Below are 25,795 nucleotides of genomic sequence, written 5' to 3'. Positions count from 1 at the left end.
AGCCTGATACATTAATTCTTCCCCAGATCAGTTTCAGTATTTGGATTATTTTGTACTTGAGGAATATGGGCTTTCCTACTATTTGAAAGATATCCTTGCAAGTGAGGCAGAGCAGTAGACAGGGAAGACTTTTGCAGGTGTGGCGGAGCAGTAGACAGGGAAGACCCTTGCAGGTGTGGTCGAGCAGTAGAAAGGGATGACCCTCGCAGGTGTGGCGGAGTAGTAGACAGGGAAGACCGTTGCAGGTGGGGTGGAGCAGTAGACAGGGAAGTTGGATTGGAAAGTGATCTTGCTACTTGAGTTGGTTGGGTTGGCTGGATCATTAGCTGGCTAAGAGCAGCAGAATATGCCCGACCAGAGAGGCTTCCTCGCATTCGACCTGTGGGCTGCCAATTTTGCTCTGAAGGAGACTCTGCTAAATTCTCAGCTCTAACTTGTTGCAACAGTCCTCCAGTGTTCACTCTTTGCTCACCTACTGATGCCCTAGCACCCTCTGCATTGACTTGATTTGTAGGCCCATTTCTGGATGTTTGAACTTGAACTGGCACAGTTGGTGGCTGTCTAGTCATCTGGTTTGAAATTCTACCAGCTACAGGAGCAGAAACCATACCCCTGGCACGTTGGGTACTCCCATTACCTGCTATATGGCCAACCCCTCCTGGGGCACTCCCTTGCTGAGTTGGAGTTCTAGAAAGAGGTGATGGCAATTGGGTCATCCTGGGGGATTGACTCATGGATTGAGACATCCTCATGTTCGGAGTTTGCTGCTGGTGTAAACTCTGGTTTTCAGTTGGAAGACCAGAAGAGGCTTGGTAAGCACCTGTAGATAGACGCAGAGCTGGAAGGCCAACAACCTATTGAACATATAAATCTAGATTATTCCAATTCTTTAGGAAACATGGAAGACTCAGAAAGAAAGTACAACAATTAAATCTTATTCCGATAGACACAAAAAGGGGAAACCAACAGCTCAATTAGCTCAAATCACAAAATAATTGGTGTAAGGAAAATTCAACTGAAATTGACAATTGCCGAAATCAAAACCAATTTTGGGATCTTGAATTTAACTGCAGCAATAAATTAGAATAAGTACAAGGAATAAATGAAAATAAATCTAACCTTTGCTGCAGACTGATGCAGCAATGAAGATGAATCTATATCTGGCCCCAAAACTGAATTTATTGGGGATCTAGAGAACTGCTGCTGTTGCTCCATATCACTATAACCATTTCTGACACACGGGGCAGTCTGAGAAACAAGGGAAGAGCTGCTATAACTGTGTCCAACAGATAGGGTACGCTGAGAAGCAAGGGAAGATCCATTTGGGGTAACAAAATTAAAATTAGTTCCTGATCTTTGTTGTGGAGATGGTGTCAGGGATTGAGCTGGGAGAGCCTGAATTGCTATTGGAGTTCGGTTTATATTTCTGCTTGGTGACAACCTCCCATATTCATGGTTGTTCACAAACTGTGACTGTTGTAACTGCATATCATTTGGAGCAGAATCTTGGCTTTGAATTACAGGAGTTGTCAGATTATTGTAGCCCAGAGCCTCTGTTTCCTGATTAAGTGCGTGAGATATAGCATCAGTTATTACAGGAGAAATAGCATCAGGTAACAGAGGAGACATCATAAAATTGGCAGTAGCAGGCACAGAAATGCCACCAACACTATATAAAATTCCAGTCCAGAAGTCATCCTCTCTTTGGGAAACGACATTTTGATTAACTCCAACAGTATTGTTCAACTCTGATGGCCTAGTTATATTGGTAGGAACAGGTTGACTTTGTAAATCAGTGAGGATAGGTTTTCTATCTTCAGTTTCATCATAGATCATTGCATCAATCTCGTTGTCTGCCTCTGTGAGATCTATAACATTAGAACATGAATTCTGGACACCAGGAGGATCTTGCTGCTCCAAGCCTTCGTTCTCACCACTGAGGATCTTATCATGTGCCTGATTCATGTTGTCATCACTTTCCAGGTCAGCTTTCCATGATCCATCTGAGGAGATAATTACATCAACAACATTTTTTCCTACTTCTCTCAGGACCTGGGAAAAAAGACAGCAGGTTTAACAGTTAAGATGGTAAAATACCAAATGGTGAAAAACACAATTTTGCAGCTACTTGCCTGAACCATATTTTGATCAACACGTATATTAGTGTAGCAAACATGCTGATTGCAGTGCGGACAGCGCCAGGATGGTCTTCTCGAATTTATATTGACAAAATTACTAAAATCAAAACACTGCAGCAAACAGAAATCAAAGACTGACACTACTACACAAAAATAGAGAGAGAGAGAGGGTAAAATGATAACCATGACAAAATTTTAAAATTATTGTAAAGAATTCTAATATGGTAGTTCTAAATTTGAGTATCTCATAATAACTTACATATAAAATTACATAATCATAAGCCCAGTCAGTAAAACCAGATAGGCCCAGCAATTTGTAAAACACAGATTCAAATCACTGTGAAACTGTTAACATTACTACGGTTTCCTGGATAGCTGTGGTTTCTTGAGATAGTGTCATAACATATGGCACACATACCTGAAGATGTTTACAAGCTTTCCCTTTGACAGGTGTTCTGATACGTGTATAACTGTCAAGACAGAGAGCTGGTTAATAACAGAGCACATAAATTTATCCCATAGAAGAACAATAGTAAACATCACGTGGCAAATGTTAACAGAGTAGAATTTACACACCAAAACAACATGCTTAAATAGAGCCCATAGAAGAACAATAGAAAACATCATGATGCAATATTCTGTAGACATCTCATAATTGGTTAAACATAATGGGTAGTCCAATTCATCATATAGCCCAGTAGGATAGGAAGGGAACCTTTTCCCCCCTTTGTTAAGAAAGAAGAAACTATATATACATAAATAGTCTAACAGGGTAATGGAGGCTCCAGAGGGATGGGGGGAAGGTGCAGCACATATATTACTTTCCCTTTCAAAAAAAGATACCCCCATATTCAGTACCATATTGCTACCAGTTAGAATCAACATAACCAACCCCAATCATATCAGTTTTTTACAGATGGAATAAATGCCTGATCCACCTCTTATTTTACTATCTTAGTATAATTTTTGTATAAAAATATTAAAAATTAACTTTTATTCACACATTGTAAGCACAATAAATGTCCTAGAACTTGGACCATGGAATCATATGATATCTTTAGATGCAAGTGCCCCCCAAATTACCAAAGGTTATAATGTTGGTAGTTTTGAAAATTAACAAGGAAAAAAAAAGTAAATGAGAATAAATGGCTGCATCATAGCATACCTTATTGGACAATTAAGTGAAACTCTTGATGGCCCCTCAATTACGTCAGAGTCTAATGCACCAAAAAGAAATAAATTTAAGAAAAATTAAAAAAAAATTAATAGTATGCATGCAGAAGTCAAATTCATGATGACAGAAAATCAATGGCATGTCATGGCAGGATCGGCCCCTTAACTTTATACATTTTTTCATCAAATTTAAACCTTTGTATTAAAGAATAATGAAGGATGAGGACAAGAAATTATCTATTTTAATGACTGATCAAGGATTTTCATGTTTTATTTTTCACTCTTATCCCCATTAACTACTAACAAAATAACCATGATCTAACTTGGTTCAACTTAAAATAAAAATTAGCATCAAATTTGCATATGACCAAGGCTAACATATTGCAATATTCATAGAAAAGAAGAAATTACTTTTATGAAGTTTATTTCAACATCAATGAAAAAGACACCAAAAAATAAGTTAAAAAGACCTCTGAGGTTCCAGGAAAGAGAGAGAAAACAGAGAAGTAAAGATGTGAGAGAAAGAACAGAATCATTACATGCAATAATATAGTAATCGTGGGTATTTTTTCCAATGTCATTAAACTTCCTCTTCCAAAACCATTCTGTCCATGTCACTATATCTAAGCCATAGATCATTCTTTAAACCAAAAGATTAAATTTGATGTAAGAATATGATAAAGCTATTACATTTTTCTTGTTCCATGTCTAATTTCTTTCTCTTTCCCTTTTGCATACCTGAATCTTTTACAGCGATATCAGACTGAACATAATCTTGCAGTGAGGAAGTATCAAGTGATGGTTCCATACTCATAAAAGCAACAGCTACAATATAGTGACCTTTAAAACAATTACACTCTCCGTCAAAGCAGTGTTACAAACTGAACAAAAATGTATGGACATAGGAAACTTGTGTCAAGCATACCATTGAACTGACCCACTGCTTGAAGAAGATTTGTTCCATATTTAAGCATTGCAGTTACATTTGTTGGCAACTGTGGCCCCGGATCCTGAAGGACAAGTACAAAAGAAAAGTACAATTAAGTCTATGGTACATGTGCATCAGGTGCTGTTATATGCACAAACGGATGTCAAGTGTACTAGCACAAACCATCAACACATTAGTTCTTCTATCAACTCCCTTTCCATTCAAAAGAAAGCTACAGAAGGTATACCGAAAGTGATCAGAATAAAATGAAAGAAATCCACAAGACAAAAATGAATTTAAATGAATGGTTTATACTTTGCTTCTTGGGGACTTATGATACAAGCAGAAGTCTCTATATTATCCGTTTGTGCGACAAATAACCGCTGCAAACAAAATGGAAAAGCAAAAACATAAAAAGGTTGAAATACATGATGATACCAAAAAAACATAAATACTCCAATTGTGAAAGGCCTGCATGTAGATATTTGAAAATTGTATAATTGTTTGCATCCAGTACTCATGAAGACACAGCACATTTGTTCTGTTACTTGGATCTTCACTTCATCAAGAAGAGATAGTGTCAGATGCCATGATACTGGACATCCAAAGGCCCCATTTAATGAAGAAATTTCACTTCATCAAGAAACATCCATGTTGCATACTGTCTCATACATAACAGTATCACACAACTTCAACTTATAACATAGATGTATTGTGCCAGAAAAGGAAAAAGAGTATCAGACAGAACTCCCAAATCTCTAGGCAGAAAAACACATTCAAGAGACATACACAAAAAGGCAAAACATAGACGAAAGATATGGCATAATTTCATCCATTGACACAGTAAAGACTCCACCAATATTTAATTTACATTAAGCTAAAAAAGATTGTCACACAAATTGCAATATAGTTTTCAGGACATGTACTGCACTCTTTACCAGGCTTTGAGAATCTTATTACATAAGATATGCTTACTATTTCGGAAGGAGAATGTACTGTCCTCTTTGAGATAGCAAAATCGATCATGTATGCCCCATATCCAGGCTGCAAAGAAAGAAAAATCAATCCTTGTTTCAAGGAAACAAACGATTTTAAAGAAGCTAAGGAGGAAAATGCTTTCCTGTGGAGTACAGACGAATTTTATGGTTCTCTATATCCATTAGTCCCTAATAATCCATAAATACTTCCCTTTCGTTATAAAACTTAGGATGCTCTAATTGTATATAACTTTAGTGTTTTTTATTGTGTTGACAAGTGTGATCCTTTGGGATTAGGTGGTTAGGTGTTCTCTGAGCAATCAACAATAGGTAAGTGAAACTAAGCTCCACTCAACCTAACTTCCAAAAAATTAAATATATATAAGTTGAATTGACATGAGAAACCACCTTAACTTCAAGAGAAGCAAGCATCGGCCCCATCTTCATTTGTGGATAAAACCTGTGCAGAGAAGACAGAAAATTAGAGCTTTCAAAAAATATACTAAACATGTCAAAATATTCTGATTTATACTGTGAACAGAAATACCAATATTAGAAATACCCACAATTATCACATCCATCCAATGAAATAGAAATGATAGTAAAATCAGATGGCTTTAACAACAATTCAAAGGGCATATAAATATCATCATAATAGAAAAATACTGATAGAACTCGGCAGGCTTATGTGGTACAGTGGGAAATGAATCTTTATTCCTATGACTTGAACAATAACCAAACACTCCATTTAGGTGTCTAAAGAAGGTCACACAACACGTATAAATTAGCAAAGACAGCTGACATAAGTTGCTTAGGTTACAGAAAAAGTGAGTATACCTACTTGTAGCAGCTAGAGCTCCAAAATCTGAAGAAAAGTTATCTTGGAACTAAGCTACAAGCCCGGTACTATTAAGCAGATATCAATTACAAGGAAAAATTAACTGAACAACATCAAAACAAATTCGTAATAAATGTAAAGACTATGAAACATGAGACACAAAGGACTCCTACATGGTCATAATTGTTGAGATAGTGGAAACCAAATTGCTTGGACCTGCTTTAATATCTCCATGTCTTGAGAAGCCACTCCCTATCTAAATGATCAGAAAGATAACAATTAGCAATAATAATTTAATAAATGTGCATTAACAAAAAGCATTCCTTATGAGATATATTAGTAGCAAACCTCATCAGCAAGGGTAAGAAGCTCTTGACTATCCATGTCTGAAAACCATCCCATCTTACAAGCATTCTACCATAAAAAACAACACCAATTGGGGCATTCATCAACAATTAATTACAAGTATAAACATAAAGAAACAACTTATATCACCAACAATAAAGACCAACCTTACATATGTCAGGCAGTGACAGATATTAGTAGTAGTATGCATAAAAACACGTACAAACAAATTGTAATGTCTTTCAACCAAAACAAAGAAAAGAAACTAATTCAACAGTAATGAACACAAAAAATGCATCCCACACCAACATGGTTCACATGCAGAGGAAGAAAGCAAAAAACAGAAAAAGGAATAGAACATTCTTCAAAATGCTGCCAAAAAAATCTCTTGCATTAGAATAAGAATAAGTGATCTAATGATCAAACCCTTTCCATAAGTATTTAGAATACCTAATGTATGACCATAAGTCTTCCTTTAAATACGTATCTTAAGAGCACGAGGAAGATAAAAATATAAAACTTTAAGTAAACTTATTTCTTCTAGACTTTAAGTATCCAATACCAGAAATTTTTTAATTTTTAAAAAGAAGCACCAAAAAGCAAAATAAAAGCATTCAAATAACATGTCATTAACCCCAATAAAAAAATAACTTGAGAAAATGTAACATTCAAGTATGCACACTGTTAGAATATCAGAGAGATTTCCATTCAATCAACCCAAATCACTAAAAAAAAATAAGATTTTATATGTCCATCTTTCTCAGTCATGTATATAATAACCCAGAAGAATAATTTATCACTGTAGTCCAATTGTCCAGAACACTCTTTCTATGTAAAACATGCTGAAAGCCAGCCAGCCAGCCTTAAGTTAGGTGGAAATTAAAAAATTGCACAACATGGCATCTCTAATTTAACTTGATTGTGTCTAAGTCTTAAACAGCAAATTGCAGCACTTAAACACACCTTAACTGAGATCATCAGCACCATAATAGCACCTTTCAGCAAGAGAGTACTCCTCTGTTGGCATACCTACATACACACAATAAGAAATGAGAGCTTTTTAAACACAAGTATTACAGAAAGACAGTGATGCAAAACTGAGAGGGAAGAAAAAAGGTTAAATAGCAATCGCCACAGACATAAACATGAAACAATATCTAGCAAATACTAAATATATAGTAAAGTAGGGCGGACCTGAACCCAGCTGGTTGGTTTGGCTTGAATTCGTTTAAGTTGAACTCGAGTTGAGTTTGAGCTAGGAGGAGTAGCTTGTTTTTTAAACTAAATTGAACTCGAGTTAGAGAGAGTTTGGCTCAGTCCAACTCACGAGCCAGATAGATAACTCGATTCGGTTCAAACTTAGTTTGTGGCTCGATTTGAGTTATATCAAACAATTGGCAAAACAACCAAGTAAAACGACATCGTTTTATTAATAAGCCGCAAACTCAAACCATAAATCCAAACCATGGATTCAAGCTAAACTTGAGCTGAACCACTTTCCATTTGACTTGACAAGTTGAACCAAACTAATTTTCATTCAAGCCAAACTTGAGCCAGAGGTTGTGCAAGTTCAACTTGGTCCATATTCACCCCAGCGAATGGACACATCAAGTCATGAAATAAAATGCATATTACAAGTAAAAAAATCAGAGGTCGGCAAGTATAACAAAAGAACTAACCTGTTTCAACAATTGAGGTAACTCTTGAGCTTTGACAGGAACTTCATTGTGTGCAACAGCATAATCAATCCCCCTAAATTATAAACCAGAACTGAAAATAAATTCCCCTTGTATTTAAAAAGCTATTAACTTTTTTTCTGGAGATTTCCAAACAATATAAATTCTTCTAGAACAATACGTTAGTAAAAGTACCTGGCAAGAGAGACGCAGAGATTAAAGAACTCCATGATGCCAGATTTGGTGCCGGGATGAAGAATGTGAGAAGCCAACCGCTCGGCCACGGCGGTGACTCTGACCGAGTTCACTAACGACGCCGATAGTTGATGTCCGACACCCATGCTATCTCGTTCACCACCGAAAGTGTGACACCAGGCCCAGAGCTATTTCTTTCTCTCTTTATTGCATCAATTTAAAATTGTTGCTCGGGTTTGAAGGGTATTTGAATATGCTTTAATTACGGGAGTATCAGTATGGGTGAATCGTAAATAGAACATTTATTATGTCTTGTTTGAATGAAAGTAAGCTTTATAACTTAATTGGGCATTTGTTTTGAGGTAAAAAGAAATCAATTATTCATTAATGATATTCTTTGTTTAATATTTATTATTAAAGAGAAGATTTAATAATATAAGGTATAATTTTAAATTGGTTACAATTTTATATTTTAGTAATTTATTTTGGTAATAATTATTAATTTTTAATAATAAAAAGAATATTTTGATGAGCTTGCTTTGAACCCCAAAATATTCTTACGCGCCAATAGAAAATTATTTTGCAAAAGCAATTGAAAAATACTTTGATGAGCTTGATGATCAAGGTGAGTTCAGTTTGTATTTGTATCAACTTTTGATTACAAAATTAGATATTTTATCGTTAATTCAAAATCACTTATAATATCATTTAAATTTTAATGATATATTATTATGTGATTAGATATTAATTCACCGATTAATTTAAAAACATTTGTGATATCATTTAAATTTTCAGTCAAACACTAAAAGTTAAGTATGTATAATCCATTGTAATATAAATGAATGAGATGTGGACTCAAAGAGGTGATGATAATCAAACCATAAGGAAGAATGAGTATGAAAAACCTCAAAATTTTCTTGAGTTTTTTCGGTTGAATGGATCATGGGTAGGAATAATAATGGGGAGAGGTGAGAAAAGAATTTTAATCTTCATCCCTGTTTTTATAAGGGATATCAATACTCATTCTTAACCTGTCCCCTTTACAGGATGAAAGGATTCCCCGTTTCTTCTTGCAAAGAAAAACTCTTCCCTATCTTTGTCCTCCTAAGGAAAATTTCTTTCCTCATACTCTTTAAATATAATATAAATATATTAAATAACAAAATTAACTAAAATTAAAACCAACCTATTATTTCAAATATCATAAATATTATATATTAACCATCTTAATACACATAACAAAAATATAAATAATTTTGAAAAATATAAATAATCTAAAACTATAAAGATATATTAATATTTTCAATAAATATATTAACATAAAAGTTTGGAGACACATATATCTCGTTCTTGATTGCAAGGTATTTTTCGTTTTTTTCTCTATTTTTATTGAGAAATCTTCTTTTAGTTAGGTCAGAGAGAATTAAATACTCTAAATTCAAATTGAAATTATAATTTCTAATCATGAGGCTAGTAGTCCAAGGCTATAACTAGGATAAGCAAATTAGAGGCGCAAATGAGTTAAGTATTATTTGATTTGAACTCAATTTGATGAAGTAGACATACGGTTCGAACTCTAACTCTAACTCAACGAGCTTGGGTGTTGTCGACCCAACCTTAAATAAAAAAAATTACAATAAGTGTAACCACAGGCGCACGATTGCTACAATGGCAAATTGAAGAAGAAAAAAGTGTTAAAAGAGGAGAAAGGGTAGAATGATAAAACTGATAGGAGAGAAGAATGAATAGACTATTTTTACCCTTTTGTCTTTAAGGCAACTTGGATGGAGTTAAGATTTCAAGGGGAGAGTGTCATTTCTTAAAGCTTTGGGAGGCAAGTTGATTAAAAAGTCGTTCCTTACCCAAAGATTGTGACTTCAGAAACTATAGTTGGCTCATCTGGCAAGAGGGAAGGGAGGGGAAGGGAAGGGAATCAATTGAAAATTCCTGACTCTGTCAAGCTGTTAATGTAATGTGGGGGAAAATCAAATGTAGTGTGTCGAATTTCAAATACAAAATGCTGCCAAAAAACGCAGCTAAAACTTCAGTAATCACAATTTTTTCATATCATTAGAAAGATAAGTACCCGACTGCAAACAGAAATCAAAAGTACTGCCAAGAAAAAAGAAAGAAAAATGTTCCCTACATCCATTGCCAATCAGCAAAGTGAAGTCAGAATTCCATTTTACATAATCGAAAAACAGAAACCCCAAACTTGTACTGTCATCCGTGAACCAGCTAATTTGACAATCTTGCGTAACTCTCTGTCTTCACATTTCCCCTTAAATATCTGATAGAGATAGAGATTGATGATTTGAATCTGTGACTAGCCACGCCAAGCAGAATTGATAAAGATGAGTACAAGCACAGACATGATATATAATGACCGCAATTGTTATGCACCTCGGATCATATGATTACAGCTTCAGCAGGTAAATCATCCCTTTCCCTGAAAATAGAGTAAATGAGTTAAGATTCTGACTCTCCCTAAATTGACACATTCAAACATAGGTTGCAAAGTGAAGGGAAGACAAATTGGTAAACACGAGGACTTTAGAAATAACTGAAGATTAAATACAGCAACTAAGATCTTATTTACCTTATGAGGCGGAGTTCCTGGTCTCAACATGTTATTGCCAAATCCAATTTTCCCCTTCTTCTCAGAAGCTTTAAGGATCTGAAACGAACACGTTAATGTATCATCCACACTCATCATGGCGCCAGCATTATCAAATTCACCACAATAGTTTGGGGCAGAGAATATGGTGACCAGCTGCCGTTTTGCAAAGAACTCATAACCATCCTCCACAACCTGATGAATCATGCCCATGTAAGAACCATAAGGGAGAAACTTTAGGTCAACAATCACCAAACACACAGATGTACATGCTTGCATAGGAGCGAGAGAAAGATGAGATGATGATAAGCGTAATTAACATGGAAAATCCATGTTAAGTGATAATAGGATTCAGATAACATAAGTCTGATTTCCTGTGCTTGCCATAATTGGAAAAGAAGACTCCAGTCACATTACCTGATGAGCCCGACAGACAAGATCGAGGTCATGCTTTTCAAGAAATTCAGCAACTTTATCAGCCCCAAATGTGTATGACACACCCCTGTCATTCTCTCCCCAGCCCTCAATATCCTTATCAGGATCAGCCCATAAAAGATCACAGAGAAGGCCCTGATCAGGCACATCAACAGGGCGAGCAATATTTCTGATCTGATCTAAGTTTTTCAATCAGGAGATAACCCACCATGCATGCAAAGGATCTTTTCATCTATAAGAGCAGCAACAGGCAGACAATTAAAGCACTCAGTAAATGTCTTCCATACACGAACATTAAACCTCCTCTTGCACTCATCATAGAAACCATATATTCGGTTGATAGAAGCACACTCGTGGTTGCCCCTAAGAAGAAAGAAGTTCTCCTTATACTTGATCTTGTATGCCAGAAGCAGGCATATAGTCTCTATGCTCTGCTTACCACGATCAACGTAGTCGCCTAAAAACAAATAATTTGCTGCTGGTGGATACCCACCATACTCAAACAATCGTAGAAGATCACCAAATTGACCATGGACATCTCCTGCAAAAATTAAAATGCAAACCTTATAAATCATGGGAAGTAGATGGAAGCTTAAGAAAACAAATGGAAAAAATATTCTCATATATGTACACATGTCCACATATCACATTCTCAGTTAATATAAGAAAGAAAGAGAAAGAATCACTCTCCACTAAAAAAGAAACCTTCATGCCCAGCAGACAATTGTGAGACATAAAATTTTACACAATTCTGTTGCAAGGGAGCAGAATTTGCAGCATAATGATTGTCTTTAAGTATCCTCCACAGGGGCTTGTTAGAAATATATAATAAAAGGAGTATGCCCTTCTTGCAAAGAAAACTGTTGTCATTATCATTTGTTACACTGATCATATCCTGAAATTCAGGTTCATTCTTTATCATGCACATAACATAAGTAGAAATTCCATAACCCCAAATAAGAAAATGAACAAGGAAAACCATTCATCCCATTGCCAACCTCAATTGGTTTGAATTAATGCTTATTTTCCATATCTATGGGCACCTCTATTGTCAACGTAATATTAGAGCTCACGACTGGTTGAAACATTCCTTGTTTAATTTCTTCTTTTGATGTTGAAAAGTCTTTCTTTTCCCCTTTTAGTATCATTCAATTCAATGTCACTACTTATCACATGTTCTCCTGGAATTTCCTATTAAAGTTTAGTTCAAAAAATACAAGCCAAACCAAGCTTCTTATCGAACCATGGTTTACAGAAATAGATGCTTCCACTAACATGTAAAAAGCTTCTTAATTATTAGATGCTTTCTCTTTTATGTTTCAAATTGCTGCTTACTATTACTTACTTCGTACCTTATGTGTATTGATATTAATGCGGCACTACTGTAATATTCTCTATGCGCTAGGTTTACATCCTTTGAAGTGTTTCCAGTTCAGTTATTTGCTGGTAGAAAAGAAAAGTACTTCAAGGCACCATCAGAGTACAATGCAGCTCAAGAGGAGGAAAGAAATTTTCAGAAAGAGGATTAAGATTTTATCCAGAAAAGAAGGGATAGCTTCCTCCATTTTTATATATGCTGTGAAGGGGCCACAGAATAGATGACGTAGTCCTAATTCTTCTGTGTGTAAGTGCACGTGGCACATGTGTTGAGAGACAAAAGTTGAACATCAAGGCAGAGGGATTGCTTTCTTAAACAAGGGAGAATAAACTAAATACACATCATAACAAAGTACATTAATAGGAACCCAATTTGCCACAATTTAATCAACGACATCATTGCAAGCCAAACAAACCAAATAATGGTACTGAAATAAAAAACACCATTTTAAGTGACTGTACAAATGATGGATGAGTAACATGTTAAATAACAGGCACAATATATTAGCCAACTTACATAAACCCAAATGTTGGAATTGAAAGATCTTTTAACATATGCACTGAAAAAACTCAAGCAAATTCTTATACCAATTCAATAATCAAAACTTGTCAGTGCATACATAATATCACTTCATTTGAAAAATCGGCTATAAAATATTAAAAAGGGAGTTTTAGCAATCTCTGCGTCAGTTTTATATCTCGAGATTCTTTATAGTAATTTACTGTTTGCAATTCCATCCTCAATAAATCAGCTCAACCAGTTTTGTTAACACAAGCAATTTCTCAAAAGCAAACACCTGCTATATCACGTCACCCATATCAACTCTATTATAACCCCACAAAATATAGTTAATCAACTAATCGATATATCTACATGCTGCAGTTTCCTGTGATATTCAAATACATATATTTGCAAAAATAAATACATACAAATAACAAAGGAAAAAAACACCATGAAACCAAAAAGCACTAACTATTCAAACCGCATGAACAAATAAAGGCTTAATTTAAAAAAAATCATTTTTACCACAAATCTTTATCGGAGCTTCCAGTTCAAGCAGATTGGGCTGGCTAAGGAAGATCTCCTTGGAGGCAACACAAAGCTGTCTTATTTCAGCCTCTTGAAGCTGCACCTGCTTCGTCGTCCTACCATTCTTCGCATCAAGGAGACGTCGTATTACATCGTCAAGCACACTCTCGTCCATCAAGAACACACAAACAATCACACAATACTTAGAACTCAAAACCCTAAAACTTCAACTTTACAAAAAAAAAAAGATCGGATTCTAACGGTTACAAGATTATCTTATATCGGATTTAACAGAATCCGGTAACGGGACAAGATGTGCGCAGTAGTTTAGTGAGAGAATCGCTAGCGGCCATTTGCCGCTCGGTGGAGGAGTTGACGGAGTTTATTGAGATAGAAGCCCTAACAAATGTACATTTGAGAACCCTATGTGGATCTGCAATTAGGGAGCATGCACATTGCACGTGCGTCTCCACAGGCTCTCCCACTACGTCAACTCGTGCGTTGCCCCCTGTTGCAATTTGCAAATGATGCCATCATCATTGTATCCTATTGAGATCATATTTTTTAAAATTTTGTTAACCTTAAAGTGGATAAATAAATATAATATAATCTTTATGGTAATTAATTATTACAATTCTTATTTTCCTTTTAATTGTGAACCCTTGGATGAATCCAACGGCTATATTGATTTTGTAAATACACGGTATGCATTCATCTCATTTTTTATATTTTAAAAATAAAATAAAAATAATATTTTATAAAATGAAGTAGTTGATGCTTGATGTCCGTGAGGTCATGGTATTATATTTTGTTTAGTTTTGTCTCATGCATACTAACATTTATATTCTCAGAACGAAGCCAACTCAAGCTTTAATCAAAACCAAAAAGCTATTTTAAAAATATTTTAAATTTCATTTAAATAATTTTAACCTAAATATTTGAATCCATTAGAATTTGAACAGATGACTGAACAAAAAAAAAACACAGGATAAGAAAAGATGCAGAAATAAAATTGAAAACAATAATTTTCTCGGCAACAATATCAACTATTTAGAGTAAACCACTATAAGAATTCTATAAACATTTAACATGAAGATTATATTGAATGATTTTATCAATTGTACTAAAAAGATGATAAACCTTAAATTTTTATAAAAAATTTTTAATCTAATCTCGTATTTGATTTGACCGTAATATAAATAAAGGTGTTTTGGAGCAAAAATAAGTAAATAATGATAATGGTTTTTTAACTCAAATTTAAGCTCGACAATACGGATGAGATATAATCCTATTAAATTTTGGTAATGTAATTAACATGGTTAATGCTAATTAGACAAGCAAAATTCAGGATTATGATGTAATCACTTACCACAACTTTTTTGTGTGTTTTTAGATAAATAATTTTATAAGAAATGTTATTAATTTATTTTTGTAAGAAATCATCACAACTTTAAATTTTATTTTATTTTTTAATATTTTACTGCAAAGAGTGATTGAGTATCAAAAAGAATAGGGTTAAGTCTCGACGTCAAACTTAAAATAATATTAATTTATGCTGGCAGATTAAGTTTTGACGCATGAACATTAGGCACTGACGGCGTTACAACAGTTCAGGGGTATATCTGTCATTGCAGAATGAAGTGACTGACTGGCCACTGTTACACTACTCTGACTCATAAGTTTATCCACATATTAGAATATCACACGTGGACATAAAGGATATTTGAGTCCAATAACCCACCATCTTCAGGTAACGTGGACGATTTTAATTGGTTAAAATATAATTTTCTCTAATTAAATTGCAGGAGATTGCTCTCTTTGGTGAATAATGCCACGTCAGTACCTCAAAAGGGCAAGTTATTCGTCCTGCCAGAATAGGCTGACGCCTACCTCACCGGAATATTCCAAGCCGACGATTAATATTTTACACGCAACATCCATCTTTTCCCGAAAACTATAAATACTCATCATTCTTCCACATTTGTGCCCTAGAAATTTCGATTTTCGATTTCGCCTCCATTTGATAGCCGCAATGCTCTTCGAATTTTTCTTTTCCAAACACCGTCTGTTTCGCAAATCTCTGTCACTTTCCTTCTCAATCTCTCAGCGTACATCGCAACTAGATAGCTACAGTTGTGACAGATCGTGGTAGATTTTAGCTGCTTACCCTCAGTTTCATGTAAATTGTAATAGTTTGTTGTATTGTTGCTGTAGTTGTGTTGTACAGTGATGGATGCGATGGAGCTTGGCTATCCAGTGGATGTTCCGAAACTCATCGGATCTGATGGTTTCGGTAGAGCTAGGGTTACAGTCAACGAGGTCGAGGCCGTTGCTTGCGAGTCCAACACTCGCGTTTCGATTATTGTTAACTCTCCGATTGAACGTTGTAGTACTTTTCTTAGACCAAAAGGTTTAAATTTTGAACTTTTAATTTTTGCAGTAGTTTTTGGGTTTTGTGCTTAAACTTGATTGTTCTTAGATTTAAAATTGTAGAGCTTATTTAATGAATATTTTAATTTTTCGGTATCTTTCGGTATCTTTTTATATTATTGAGACTGTTTTTGTTGATTAATTCTAAGAATTGTATTCATGAGTCATGACTATACTATTTATTTCAATATTTGATTGTGTTATTTTCCCTGAAATGTGATTATACTTGATATATTATGCTATCCGGCAGATGTGACGAGTACTGTTAATGATTTGGAGTCAACATGGGATAAGATTCAGGAAACTGATCTTCGTAAACATGACAAACAGCTACCCAGTCCTCATGTTGAAGACTCATCTGGACAGCTGAAAAATAGGAGCGCCATTTACCCTTCATCGACTTCTAGGTCTGAAGTGCAACGAAAAACAGCAAAAGTGTCAAGAAGTGGTAACGGATATTCAAAGAGACCACGCTTGGCTCAATCAGAAGATAACATGAGCTTAGGTGGAATTGATGAGATAAAAGATATATCTGATAATGCAGGACCTCATCCTTCCACAAAATGCAATCCTCTAGGTATTATTTTTCTTCTATATGAATTAATAAAACTATTTGATCCAAACTACTTGATTATCTGGTTTAATAGAGAAAAATTGTTTAATTTCTTTTCAAGGGATCATCTTCATGATTTAGTATTACCCTCATCTCCATATTTGCAAAATTTCCTACAATTCTGTGTGCATATGTTTAGGATCTTAATTTATATCTAATAGCTTGGTGCGGTTTGTAAATAGATTTTTTTTTCATTTTTTCTTTCTCTTTTCAAGGTGCTATTCTCCATGTTGTCTTGTTGCGCTTTATGTTCAGACTTCTTAGGCATGTTGGGCATCGGCTATTTAATTTGCTGGTTATCAGTTTGTTTGATAAATTGTTTGTCCAGATGTGGTTTTTCGTAGAGTATGATTATCATATTTTGTAATATTCAAAGGCTTTTAAAATGTTAAGGGAAACTTCATATTTCTTTGCCATTTGGCTGTAATTATACTAATTACATCTTTTTCTCTCCTTTTGCTATATGTTATAGAGAAAAGTCAATCTGTGAGACAAAAGGGCAATGTTAGTGGCAAGCGAGGTGATAAGAGAAATTTCAAAGTTTCTACAAAAGGCAAATATGATTCCTTCTCCATGAGGACTGGGTTGGTGAGCTTCAGTTCAGCTGCTGGAGTGAGCAACTTTTTTGGTATGACATTAATTTAAAAAAACTATTTTTGTTAACGTTTTGTGTATGGATATGTCAATTACTGCATATCGCCCAACATAAATAAATGAATAAAACAAAAATATAAAAAGAAGCAAGATATATTTATTGCTGTGGTGCCATGAGAATGCGCTTTCTGCCATGTGGTTTAAGCTGATAGTAGAAACACTCTGTTGTAAGATCTAAGACATTAATGACAAAAACACATTCTTTTGTGCAATTTAGCTTTTAGAATTTCATCTTTAATATGAATTTCTGATTTGTCAAAATTGGTTCTTGTATATTCTACTGATGACTGAAATTCATGCATACACCATTGGGATCAATGTCAGGAGCATATGGTCTGAAGTCAGATTTAGATGATGTCACAAAGCATGTTGATGATTTGTCATTGAGAGACCTCCTTGATGGTACTTACAAGTGTCCTAGTCTAGGCAAAGACAAGCAGACAATAGCACCAAATATTAATGAAAGTTTTGTGCAATCAATTAAAAAGGCGTGCTCTATTCTTCCACTTGCAAAGCCTCCTCAGTCACAAAATTTTACTGAGATGGATAGCTGTACCAGCAAGAAACCAGTTTCCTGTCCTCCGAGCTCCATTTCATCAGTATCAAGCAGTGTTGATGTTGATAAAGGAGATTCATACACACCAAATCTATCGTCATTCAACAAGGTTTGTCATGAGAAATGACCTGGGATCCTTGATGGATGGTGTGGTTTTTTTTTTCGTTTTTGACTATATTTAGCAATAGTATGATTCACATTGATCTGACTTGAGCATTCTAGGAAACTAAAAAATGTTTTTGACCTTCGTGAAAATTTTTAGTTGTCTGACAACACCCATTTTGTTGCCTATAAATCCTTTAGTGGAATGATGAATTATTCATTAATATTTTATTAAACAAAAAAAAAAATGTTTATTAGTGGATGCATCATTTTAGTGATGTGTGTTGGGTTCTCTCAACAGCGAATCTTTAGATCCATCCTTCCCTTAACCATCATTATTTCCTTTCATTGATAGTGATTTTCATCTATGTCATCTATGTTTGATCATCCAGGAGTCTTTTAGCAAGCCTGGTACCACTACAAATCTTGATCTTCCATTGTATAAACCAAAAGATATTTTAGAAAGGTTAGCACTTCCTCCACCCAAGGATTTGGAGACCTTGCTTCTGGATGCTGCCAAGCCTTCTGCATCTTCAAAAAACAATTGTGATATACGTTCAGGCAAGCACATTTCTCGCCGAGCTAGCTTGTCACCATTTCCCTGGTCACATACCTATAATGGGCACTGTAGAACCAATTCTGATGCAGTTAAGCTTTTAACAAGTAGGAGTACATGCCAAGGTCGATGGGCAAGAATAGATAGTAGTGTGACTCTTGGGGCTTCAACTGGCTGTTTCACAAACTTGGAGATGCTTACTTATGATCAGAGTCTGGTTCCCCCATCTACATCTGTTAGCACTCCTTGGTGCGAATGGGATTCATCATCTATCGTGACAAGCTCAAAATCTCCTCTTGTTAATCCTGGTAAGAGTTTCTTAAGGCTAGTTTCACGTAGAAGAGAAATTTTTGAAGGCTATATTTTTTTTGGCTTATCAAAATTTGATGTATTATTAAGTCTGTGAACATAGATTCTCCCCAACATTCCTCCCCCCTCTGAGTCAGAGTGCTATGTTTTTATCAGTTTGGTTTAATGAAGATGCTGCTTTTTGTGAAAATGCAGATTCTGGATCTGAGCAAAAGGATCAAGTAAATGGTATGATTTTCCATTTCCAGTAGCTTTGTGGAAATTATAACTTGAATACTACCAACTTCCTCTGTTTCTGTGTACCTGTGTATCTGTTTCTTCTTTTTCTTTCTTTACATGGCATGCGGACATGAAATTTTTCCTTTTTCTGAAATGAAATTCAGTATATCTCTCCTTGTGATATTTGTTGTATATACTTTAATCCAGCTAGCATGAAATTTATATCTACTGAAAGTTGATTACTCCACTCCAATTAAGTTTGATAAGGGGGTGTGCCATGTTCTGCACGAAACTCGCTACTTGAAGAGAGTAATAAAATAAACCTGATGGCCATGGCCTTGAGAAGAGCTTTCTGTATGGCCTTTTACCTGAATTCCTTTAGAAATTAATGTTATTTATTGTTGTTCTATAACAAGTTGATAGATTTGCAAAATTTTCCATTTAAAATTAATGTTTCCTGGGCTTTCTTTTGTCTGTTGTGTTGTGATGTGTTTATTGTTTGTGACAGCTGGACACTGCCCAAGAGTTATAGCTGCTGCTCAAACTCTGTGTGACATGGCGGCCCGATCCTTGAGGCAAAAACCAGATGGGATCTTAAGGTGGCCAAAGAAGCTGTCACAGAAGACTATGAAGTCTCGAAAGACAAAATCATTAGAGAAACCTGAACTATTTATTACACCGTCTTCACAATCAGGATCTGACAATCTAGTGAGAAACGACACCAACCAGGTAACACCCTCTAAGAGATCCAAGCTCCCTACAATGGAGAATAAAAGAGTCCATCTCATACCAATGGTATCAAAAAAGGGCTAATAAACTGGTCTGCTCCAAGATCTAGTAGATCATCACCCAGCAAGTCAGTTAGGGACTTAATTACAGAAACAAAAAATTCCACTGCTGACAATTTGAGGCAGTCATGTATGATGCCACCACCTTCGCGAGTTTTGGTTAAGGCTTGCGACAGTCAACAGAAGATACAAAAAATAATGCCAGGCTGATCGGGAAAGGGGGAGGGACAGACTGGCTGGATTGATGAATAGTGTTTTGGTAACAGGTTTATCTGCAAAACTGGTTGGTTTGTACATTTTGGAATGTAGGCGAAATGAAATCGTAGTAATATTTCAAGGGGTTTTGCTGAAGAGGAAAGGGGATTTAGTGTAAGGTTTCCCCTTAGATAAACAGGGTTCCAGTGTTGTAAAATTAAGTCAGTTTTAGAAATACAGTAGAAAATTCTTTGCCTTGTGTAAAGCATTAAATGAGGCAATAGAAATTTCCCTCAATTACATTTCTCTGCGAAATAGTAGTACAATTGCATATCCTAAGAAATGTTTTGTCTATTCATCTACTTTACTAACAAGTACCTCTAGAGTAAATTAATTTTATTATCATGTAATTAAGTGATAAATTTTTTATTTTATTTTTACTTCAAATAATTTAATTATTATAATGATATATCAATTTATATATATCCGATAATACAGTTGCAAATGAGTCAAATTATTTGCTAGCTTTTTGCAACTTGAGTTGAACTCTTGAGTTGATTTCATTATTACTCAATTTGGTGAGCTAGCAAGCTTGTGGCTCGATATGAATATATTATTAATAAATCTCTAAAAATAAAAAATCTTACATTAATACTTTTAAAATATTTTTCATTCACTTTAAACGTAAATAGAATTATTAAATATAAATTATTAAAATATAATTGTTTTATTTGAACTTAAATTAGTCGTTTTTATTTCCAACTTTAAGCTCCACATCTTGAGCTCGAGTTTGACACAAACCCAATTACACTAAGATTAAATCCAACACTAGTCAACCCTATTCAATTGAAACCCTACCCGATACTACTTGTCTATTAATACATAAAAGTATTATTATTTCCTTTCAGTATTGTTTATTTTGAAATAGAAATTATCACCCACTTTTACTTACAAGATTTTGCCTTCACATAGTGGAATAAGATTAACAATAAATGTTTTCTGATTAGTTGAACAACCGGGGGATGTAGCTCAGATGGTAGAGCGCTCGCTTAGCATGCGAGAGGTACGGGGATCGATACCCCGCATCTCCAAATTTTTTATTCCACTAAACCTTTTATTTTCGTGAACACAAAAAATACAAAGAAACTGCTAAAAATGAAACTAAGAAAACATTTGATCCAGTAACAAAACCAAAGCCATTGCAAAACCAGTATCGAAACCAGGCTTTACCATCAAAACGAACACCTCAACCCCAAAAGAAATCCCTCCAATGGTGGCTTCCTTCCTCTTGATTTCAGCCATCGCTCTTCTGTATTCATCTACCACTTTGCATGATCTATCTGCATACGAGCCTTCAACTGCGTAAGCATATCTTTTACACTTTGAAGCTTCTCCATAACAATCATACACATGTGCCAGTACATTGTTTCTTCTGTTCGCTTGAAGAATGCCCATCTGCTTCTTTACACTGTAAATTGGCCTCTTCAATAACAGCTTATCTCTTCCACACTCTTCTTCATCTGCTTCTCCTTTGTAAACCAGCCATGTATCAGCCATAGTAAGCTTCTGCAAATCAAACATCAACCCACTTGGAAAAATATTTAAATTATAGATGTAGAGTAAATAACATTTCACCCAAGTAAAAACACGTTACCACCCAAAATCCGAAGTCAGGTAAAAATAAAAAAAACACGAAGGGAAATTACATTTAATCCCAACTATATTATTTTTTAAAAAATATTATCATATATATATATATATATATATATATATATATAAATTAACAAAATTAAACCACTCTTAAAAATTGAAATTTCATTATTTGTTATTTGAAAATCTTATAGTTGTTGACAATCTCACTATTATCCACGCCCACCACCCTCATCATCGTTATTAATAAAGACTATTATTGACAATAACAAGAATAGTGAGAGTTGATAGCAGTGAGGCTGTGATGGTAGTAAAAGTGTCCTTGGCAGCTAAGGTTTTCAAAGAATTATAAAGATTAATTCGTAATTTTCAAATTTTTTGGATTTAATTAAGAAAAAAGTTTGGGTTAAACTATTATGATTAAAGCTTTTCAGTCTAATATGTAAAAGAATTATTAATTATTTTTTCAAAATTTATTAAAGGTAAAATTACTATACTTTACCCATTAATTTTTTTGTTTTTTAAGCTAAGTTTGATTTAAGATGAAAAACTGTTATTTAGGATATCAAAATTTCTCAGGACAAACTTTAGGTGGTACATGTAATTTACTCTTTTATATATTCAGGTTGTTGAAAAAAATTACCTTACGCCGTCGCATTGTAAGGAGGGACTTCCCAGCGCCATCCATGAGGATAACTTCTTGGGGACGAACCATGTAGTTATCAACTCGATAAACAAGATTACCGTTTGTGTCAATGACTGTAAACCCGTTACAGCTTGTAATAAGCGATTTTCTCCATACTGTCAACGATGTGCAGTCATCATTCAGATCCATATTATTCTTCAACTCTGCTTCTGCAGGCTGTTCTTCATCATGGACTGATCCTGACAATGACTTGAAGAAAACAAACATTTTGTATTCTCTCCCTCTGGACCTTCTAGGAGGACATGGAACAGAATTCAGATATTTATAGCTATCTTTCATACTTTTATATAGATATATATCCTTACCTAACTAAGTTTAATTGTCTGAGGTGGGCTCAGTTGGATGAATCTACTCTAAAATGTGACACGTATGCTTCAATTTGTGGTGTGTTAGTCTAAGATTCCAAAATTTTCCTTCTTTTGATTGTGAGTTAGGTGCGTTTCATTGTTTGAAAAGTAATTAGACGACAAGACAAGAAAGAGAAGCATAAAATTTGGGAGATAGGTGTGGAAACCCGAGCGAGCTTAACTGTCGTTTCTGTAAAATTTAGGTGTGAGTTTGGTTGCGTTTTTAACCCCAGTAATTAAAAGTTAATCACTTTCCAAATGGCTGATTAATTATTTGTTAATCAACACAGTCCAATGATTATAACTTTTAGTATGTGGTTTGTAGGCTAGCCAGCCAGCCAGCTGGCCAGGGATGATGAAGTTTCTCCCAATTGCTGGTACGAATTCTCCAAGTCATTTTGAGAGAGCTTGCTAGAAGCCTACTTTACCATTCAATCAAGACCCCAAAACCGAATTTGAATTAAATAAACTTCCATTCATTCTGTAGATATTCTAATGGAGCTGATGATTTCGTTTACGTAATTCTTCTAAAAAAATAACTGAGCAGAAGTATGTGTTGTCTCACTATTGGTTCTTTCAACATATAAGTCAATTCAAACAGATTATGTTGCCTTGATCTGCAGCAGCCGACCATGGCCATTTGTATTGATAAAACTTGAACACGCCATTCATGCTCTTAAGGTCACCTTCAGTGCTTGTTGTGTTCATGTAAATATTATATTTCTACAATCAAAACTGTTCCCCGTTTGGAGTTAAGTTCACTGTTGATGAAATCATTTAGAAATCGCCGAAACATTATCCCTAACAGGAGGTAGATTCTTGGAAGATCTTCCAAAACAACTAACGACAGAAAAATAATAAACCTGGAATTAAGATCTGTACGGCTTTGATAATTCTATCTTGTCTAGATTCCTGAAGCATGGACACATGGCCTTCTTCAAAAGCATAGAAGATTAAACCGGGTGTAGAGATGGCGGGTCCCTGAAGATATTGTTCCCCTATAATTTGATAAAAATACAGCAACACTAAGATGAAGATGTCGGCTGTCGAACCACGTGCACATTTTTGCTGTGAGCAGTTGTGGTGATCTGCATCTGCATCATATTATTCCTGCCGACTTTGCCATTCATTCGTCATCGGCTTCTTAATAGATTAGCTCATTCTGTCCAAACTTGAGTTGGCCTCTGATTCGAATTGAATCCACCACTGTTACAAAGTGTTTTTGTGGGTTTGAAATGACAACACTCTTAGCGGACCATATTGAAGCAAGGAGTTCCTTAGAATTGGGCTTGTAATATGTAACCTGACCCATGTCTCTATTGGGTAGACTTCAAGTTTCAATCTAGGCCAAACGACTATTTCAAGATGATTTCTAAAGCTAGAACTATTTATGAGCGGTTAGACGATGCCTAAAAGATTTTTTCATTAAGCTAAGTTTGAAAATATCTCACCCATATCGCATTTTAGGGTTTACGCCATCATCTCTCGACAAATCCTTAAACTCTTGCACTACTTCAGAGATAAGTCGTCAGAAATCGTCTTAGATGACTTATCTGACGACGACGATGGCAGTTGGAAGATCGACTACTTCGTCTTCCTGAATACGAATTCTAAATACAATGCTTTCAATGGAGCCGAAAATCGGAGATTTCAAAAAGAAAAAAACTGCTTTTTTAGGCTGAGAGAAAGTTTTACAAGTTTCATAGATTCTAAAGTTTATTTTTAATATTTATGACGGTTAGGGGGTTAAAAACTATTAATTTGTTTAAAAAAATTTAAAAACTTAAAGTTTTTATCAGCAGAATTTTTTCTCTCAGACTTTTATCTAAAATTTAGATATAATTCATTTTTCTCAATCAAAGTTTGAAAAATGACAATTTTCCTCTAGGTTTTTTCTCTTTTTTCTAGTGATGATCCGTTGTCTTTAACTGTCAACCGTTCTCTCTCCCATCTTATTTCTTCCTCCCGATCTTTCTGTCTTTCCTCTTTGACCATAGATCGACAAAAATTGTTTAGAAGTCCAAACGATTTTCATTGATTCATGACCGAAGAGGAAAGGGAGAAAGACTGGAGGGAGACGACAAATTGTCGCTGGAGAAAAGAGGAAAAAAACCTTATGGAGGAAATTGCTACTTTTAAAACTTTGAAAGAAAATTTGAGGAAAAAATTGTAAGATTTTCAAATTGAGGAGGGCGAGGAAATGTGATAAAAGTTTAGTTTTTAAAATTTTTTATTAAATAACGGTTTTACTCCTAACTATAATTGAGATTTTTAACAAAATTTATCTCATGAGAGAGTATTTAAGTTTTAAAAGTTAAAGATAAAGCTTTATGATTTCAATATACTTGGGTGGAACCAAGTCGTTTGGCCTTTTCCAACAGATGATTGAGACCTCCACTAACCAAACTTTAGTTGACTAATTATAATTTTGAGTTTCAAAATTCAATTTCAATAACTTTATTAAAGCAAATTATATTATAAGCCTCCCAATTAAAAGATTTTAATTTCTTTCACACATGGAACGGTGAAATATGTACCAAAAACCATCATAAATTGTCTGCCATATTCACAATTTATGAGGCTTAAGCATAGGCCATTTGTCTCCCAACGAGGAACTTTCGGACACACGATTTGAATTATTATAATATAAAGTTTTCAATACACTTTGCACATTGTTTTAAAATTCAGATTAAATCAAATAAACCAACTAGTTTGATGTTTCAATGGACAAAACATATTATAAAAGTTTTATTTATTTAAATTTATTTAAATAATAATCGATCTAGGTGAAATTTGTCATTTATGTTCAATAATCACTAAAAAGAACCCACCCTTTAAGGCCCCGAAATTGTAATTAGACACCTCAGCAATACCAGATAAGATTGTTAATACAGTAATTAAGCTGCCTTGATCAGAATTTTCCGCTAATCAAATACAAAGA

At 34.7% G+C, this 25,795-nt stretch overlaps 5 protein-coding genes and 1 non-coding gene across 6 annotated transcripts; 2 read left to right on the top strand and 4 right to left on the bottom strand.

Annotated features, from left to right (window-relative positions):
- Window positions 1-11: 11 nt before the first annotated feature.
- LOC123210711 (E4 SUMO-protein ligase PIAL1-like) lies at window positions 12-2,141 on the bottom strand. Its single transcript, XM_044629189.1, has 3 exons — window positions 2,133-2,141; window positions 1,120-2,052; window positions 12-854 (listed from the first exon to the last, which is right to left on the bottom strand). Exons 1-3 carry the CDS (start codon window positions 2,139-2,141, stop codon window positions 12-14), a joined length of 1,785 nt encoding a protein of 594 aa, XP_044485124.1.
- Window positions 1,919-8,483, bottom strand: LOC123212428 (E4 SUMO-protein ligase PIAL2-like). Its single transcript, XM_044631558.1, has 15 exons — window positions 8,271-8,483; window positions 8,079-8,151; window positions 7,363-7,428; window positions 6,403-6,468; window positions 6,228-6,310; window positions 5,625-5,676; window positions 5,215-5,283; window positions 4,555-4,622; window positions 4,423-4,471; window positions 4,237-4,321; window positions 4,050-4,151; window positions 3,304-3,355; window positions 2,557-2,608; window positions 2,133-2,208; window positions 1,919-2,052 (listed from the first exon to the last, which is right to left on the bottom strand). Exons 1-14 carry the CDS (start codon window positions 8,414-8,416, stop codon window positions 2,161-2,163), a joined length of 1,011 nt encoding a protein of 336 aa, XP_044487493.1. The 5' UTR covers window positions 8,417-8,483; the 3' UTR covers window positions 1,919-2,052; window positions 2,133-2,160.
- A 1,830-nt stretch (window positions 8,484-10,313) lies between these two features.
- Window positions 10,314-14,187, bottom strand: LOC123212046 (serine/threonine-protein phosphatase PP1). Its single transcript, XM_044631071.1, is given in 5 exon segments — window positions 10,314-10,719; window positions 10,870-11,082; window positions 11,305-11,513; window positions 11,516-11,863; window positions 13,727-14,187. Coding segments are annotated over 5 exon segments (960 nt in total). The 5' UTR covers window positions 13,905-14,187; the 3' UTR covers window positions 10,314-10,707.
- Window positions 14,188-15,705: 1,518 nt separating this feature from the next.
- LOC123212100 lies at window positions 15,706-20,466 on the top strand. Its single transcript, XM_044631143.1, has 7 exons — window positions 15,706-16,139; window positions 16,410-16,736; window positions 17,245-17,400; window positions 17,751-18,091; window positions 18,477-18,948; window positions 19,145-19,177; window positions 19,677-20,466. The coding sequence occupies exons 1-7, from the start codon at window positions 15,959-15,961 to the stop codon at window positions 19,979-19,981; spliced, it is 1,815 nt and encodes a 604-aa protein (XP_044487078.1). The 5' UTR covers window positions 15,706-15,958; the 3' UTR covers window positions 19,982-20,466.
- A 703-nt stretch (window positions 20,467-21,169) lies between these two features.
- On the top strand, window positions 21,170-21,242 carry TRNAA-AGC. Its single transcript has one exon. It is a non-coding gene; the product is annotated as a tRNA-Ala (tRNA).
- LOC123212459 (protein LURP-one-related 17-like) lies at window positions 21,177-22,755 on the bottom strand. Its single transcript, XM_044631607.1, has 2 exons — window positions 22,445-22,755; window positions 21,177-21,717 (listed from the first exon to the last, which is right to left on the bottom strand). Exons 1-2 carry the CDS (start codon window positions 22,712-22,714, stop codon window positions 21,313-21,315), a joined length of 675 nt encoding a protein of 224 aa, XP_044487542.1. The 5' UTR covers window positions 22,715-22,755; the 3' UTR covers window positions 21,177-21,312.
- Window positions 22,756-25,795: the final 3,040 nt, after the last annotated feature.

The sequence above is a fragment of the Mangifera indica genome, chromosome 3 (genome assembly GCF_011075055.1).
Source record: "Mangifera indica cultivar Alphonso chromosome 3, CATAS_Mindica_2.1, whole genome shotgun sequence".
Taxonomy (NCBI): Eukaryota; Viridiplantae; Streptophyta; class Magnoliopsida; order Sapindales; family Anacardiaceae; genus Mangifera; species Mangifera indica.
This window is presented reverse-complemented; position numbering and strand designations above follow the sequence as displayed.

Excerpts from the sequence above, each read along its gene's own strand:
- LOC123210711 (XM_044629189.1), bottom strand. Across the intron at positions 855-1,119 it reads TGCATCAGTCTGCAGCAAAG|GTTGTTGGCCTTCCAGCTCT; the intron begins GTTAGATTTATT and ends TATGTTCAATAG.
- LOC123212428 (XM_044631558.1), bottom strand. The coding sequence starts at position 8,416 with ATGGGTGTCGGACATCAACTATCGGCGTCGTTAGTGAACTCGGTCAGA. Across the intron at positions 6,469-7,362 it reads TGCTGATGATCTCAGTTAAG|AATGCTTGTAAGATGGGATG; the intron begins GTGTGTTTAAGT and ends TTTTTATGGTAG. Across the intron at positions 2,609-3,303 it reads TCACTTAATTGTCCAATAAG|TTATACACGTATCAGAACAC; the intron begins GTATGCTATGAT and ends CTGTCTTGACAG.
- LOC123212100 (XM_044631143.1), top strand. The coding sequence starts at position 15,959 with ATGGATGCGATGGAGCTTGGCTATCCAGTGGATGTTCCGAAACTCATC. Across the intron at positions 18,092-18,476 it reads ATCTATCGTCATTCAACAAG|GAGTCTTTTAGCAAGCCTGG; the intron begins GTTTGTCATGAG and ends TTGATCATCCAG. Across the intron at positions 19,178-19,676 it reads GCAAAAGGATCAAGTAAATG|CTGGACACTGCCCAAGAGTT; the intron begins GTATGATTTTCC and ends TGTTTGTGACAG.
- LOC123212459 (XM_044631607.1), bottom strand. The coding sequence starts at position 22,714 with ATGTTTGTTTTCTTCAAGTCATTGTCAGGATCAGTCCATGATGAAGAA. Across the intron at positions 21,718-22,444 it reads TTACAATGCGACGGCGTAAG|AAGCTTACTATGGCTGATAC; the intron begins GTAATTTTTTTC and ends TTTGATTTGCAG.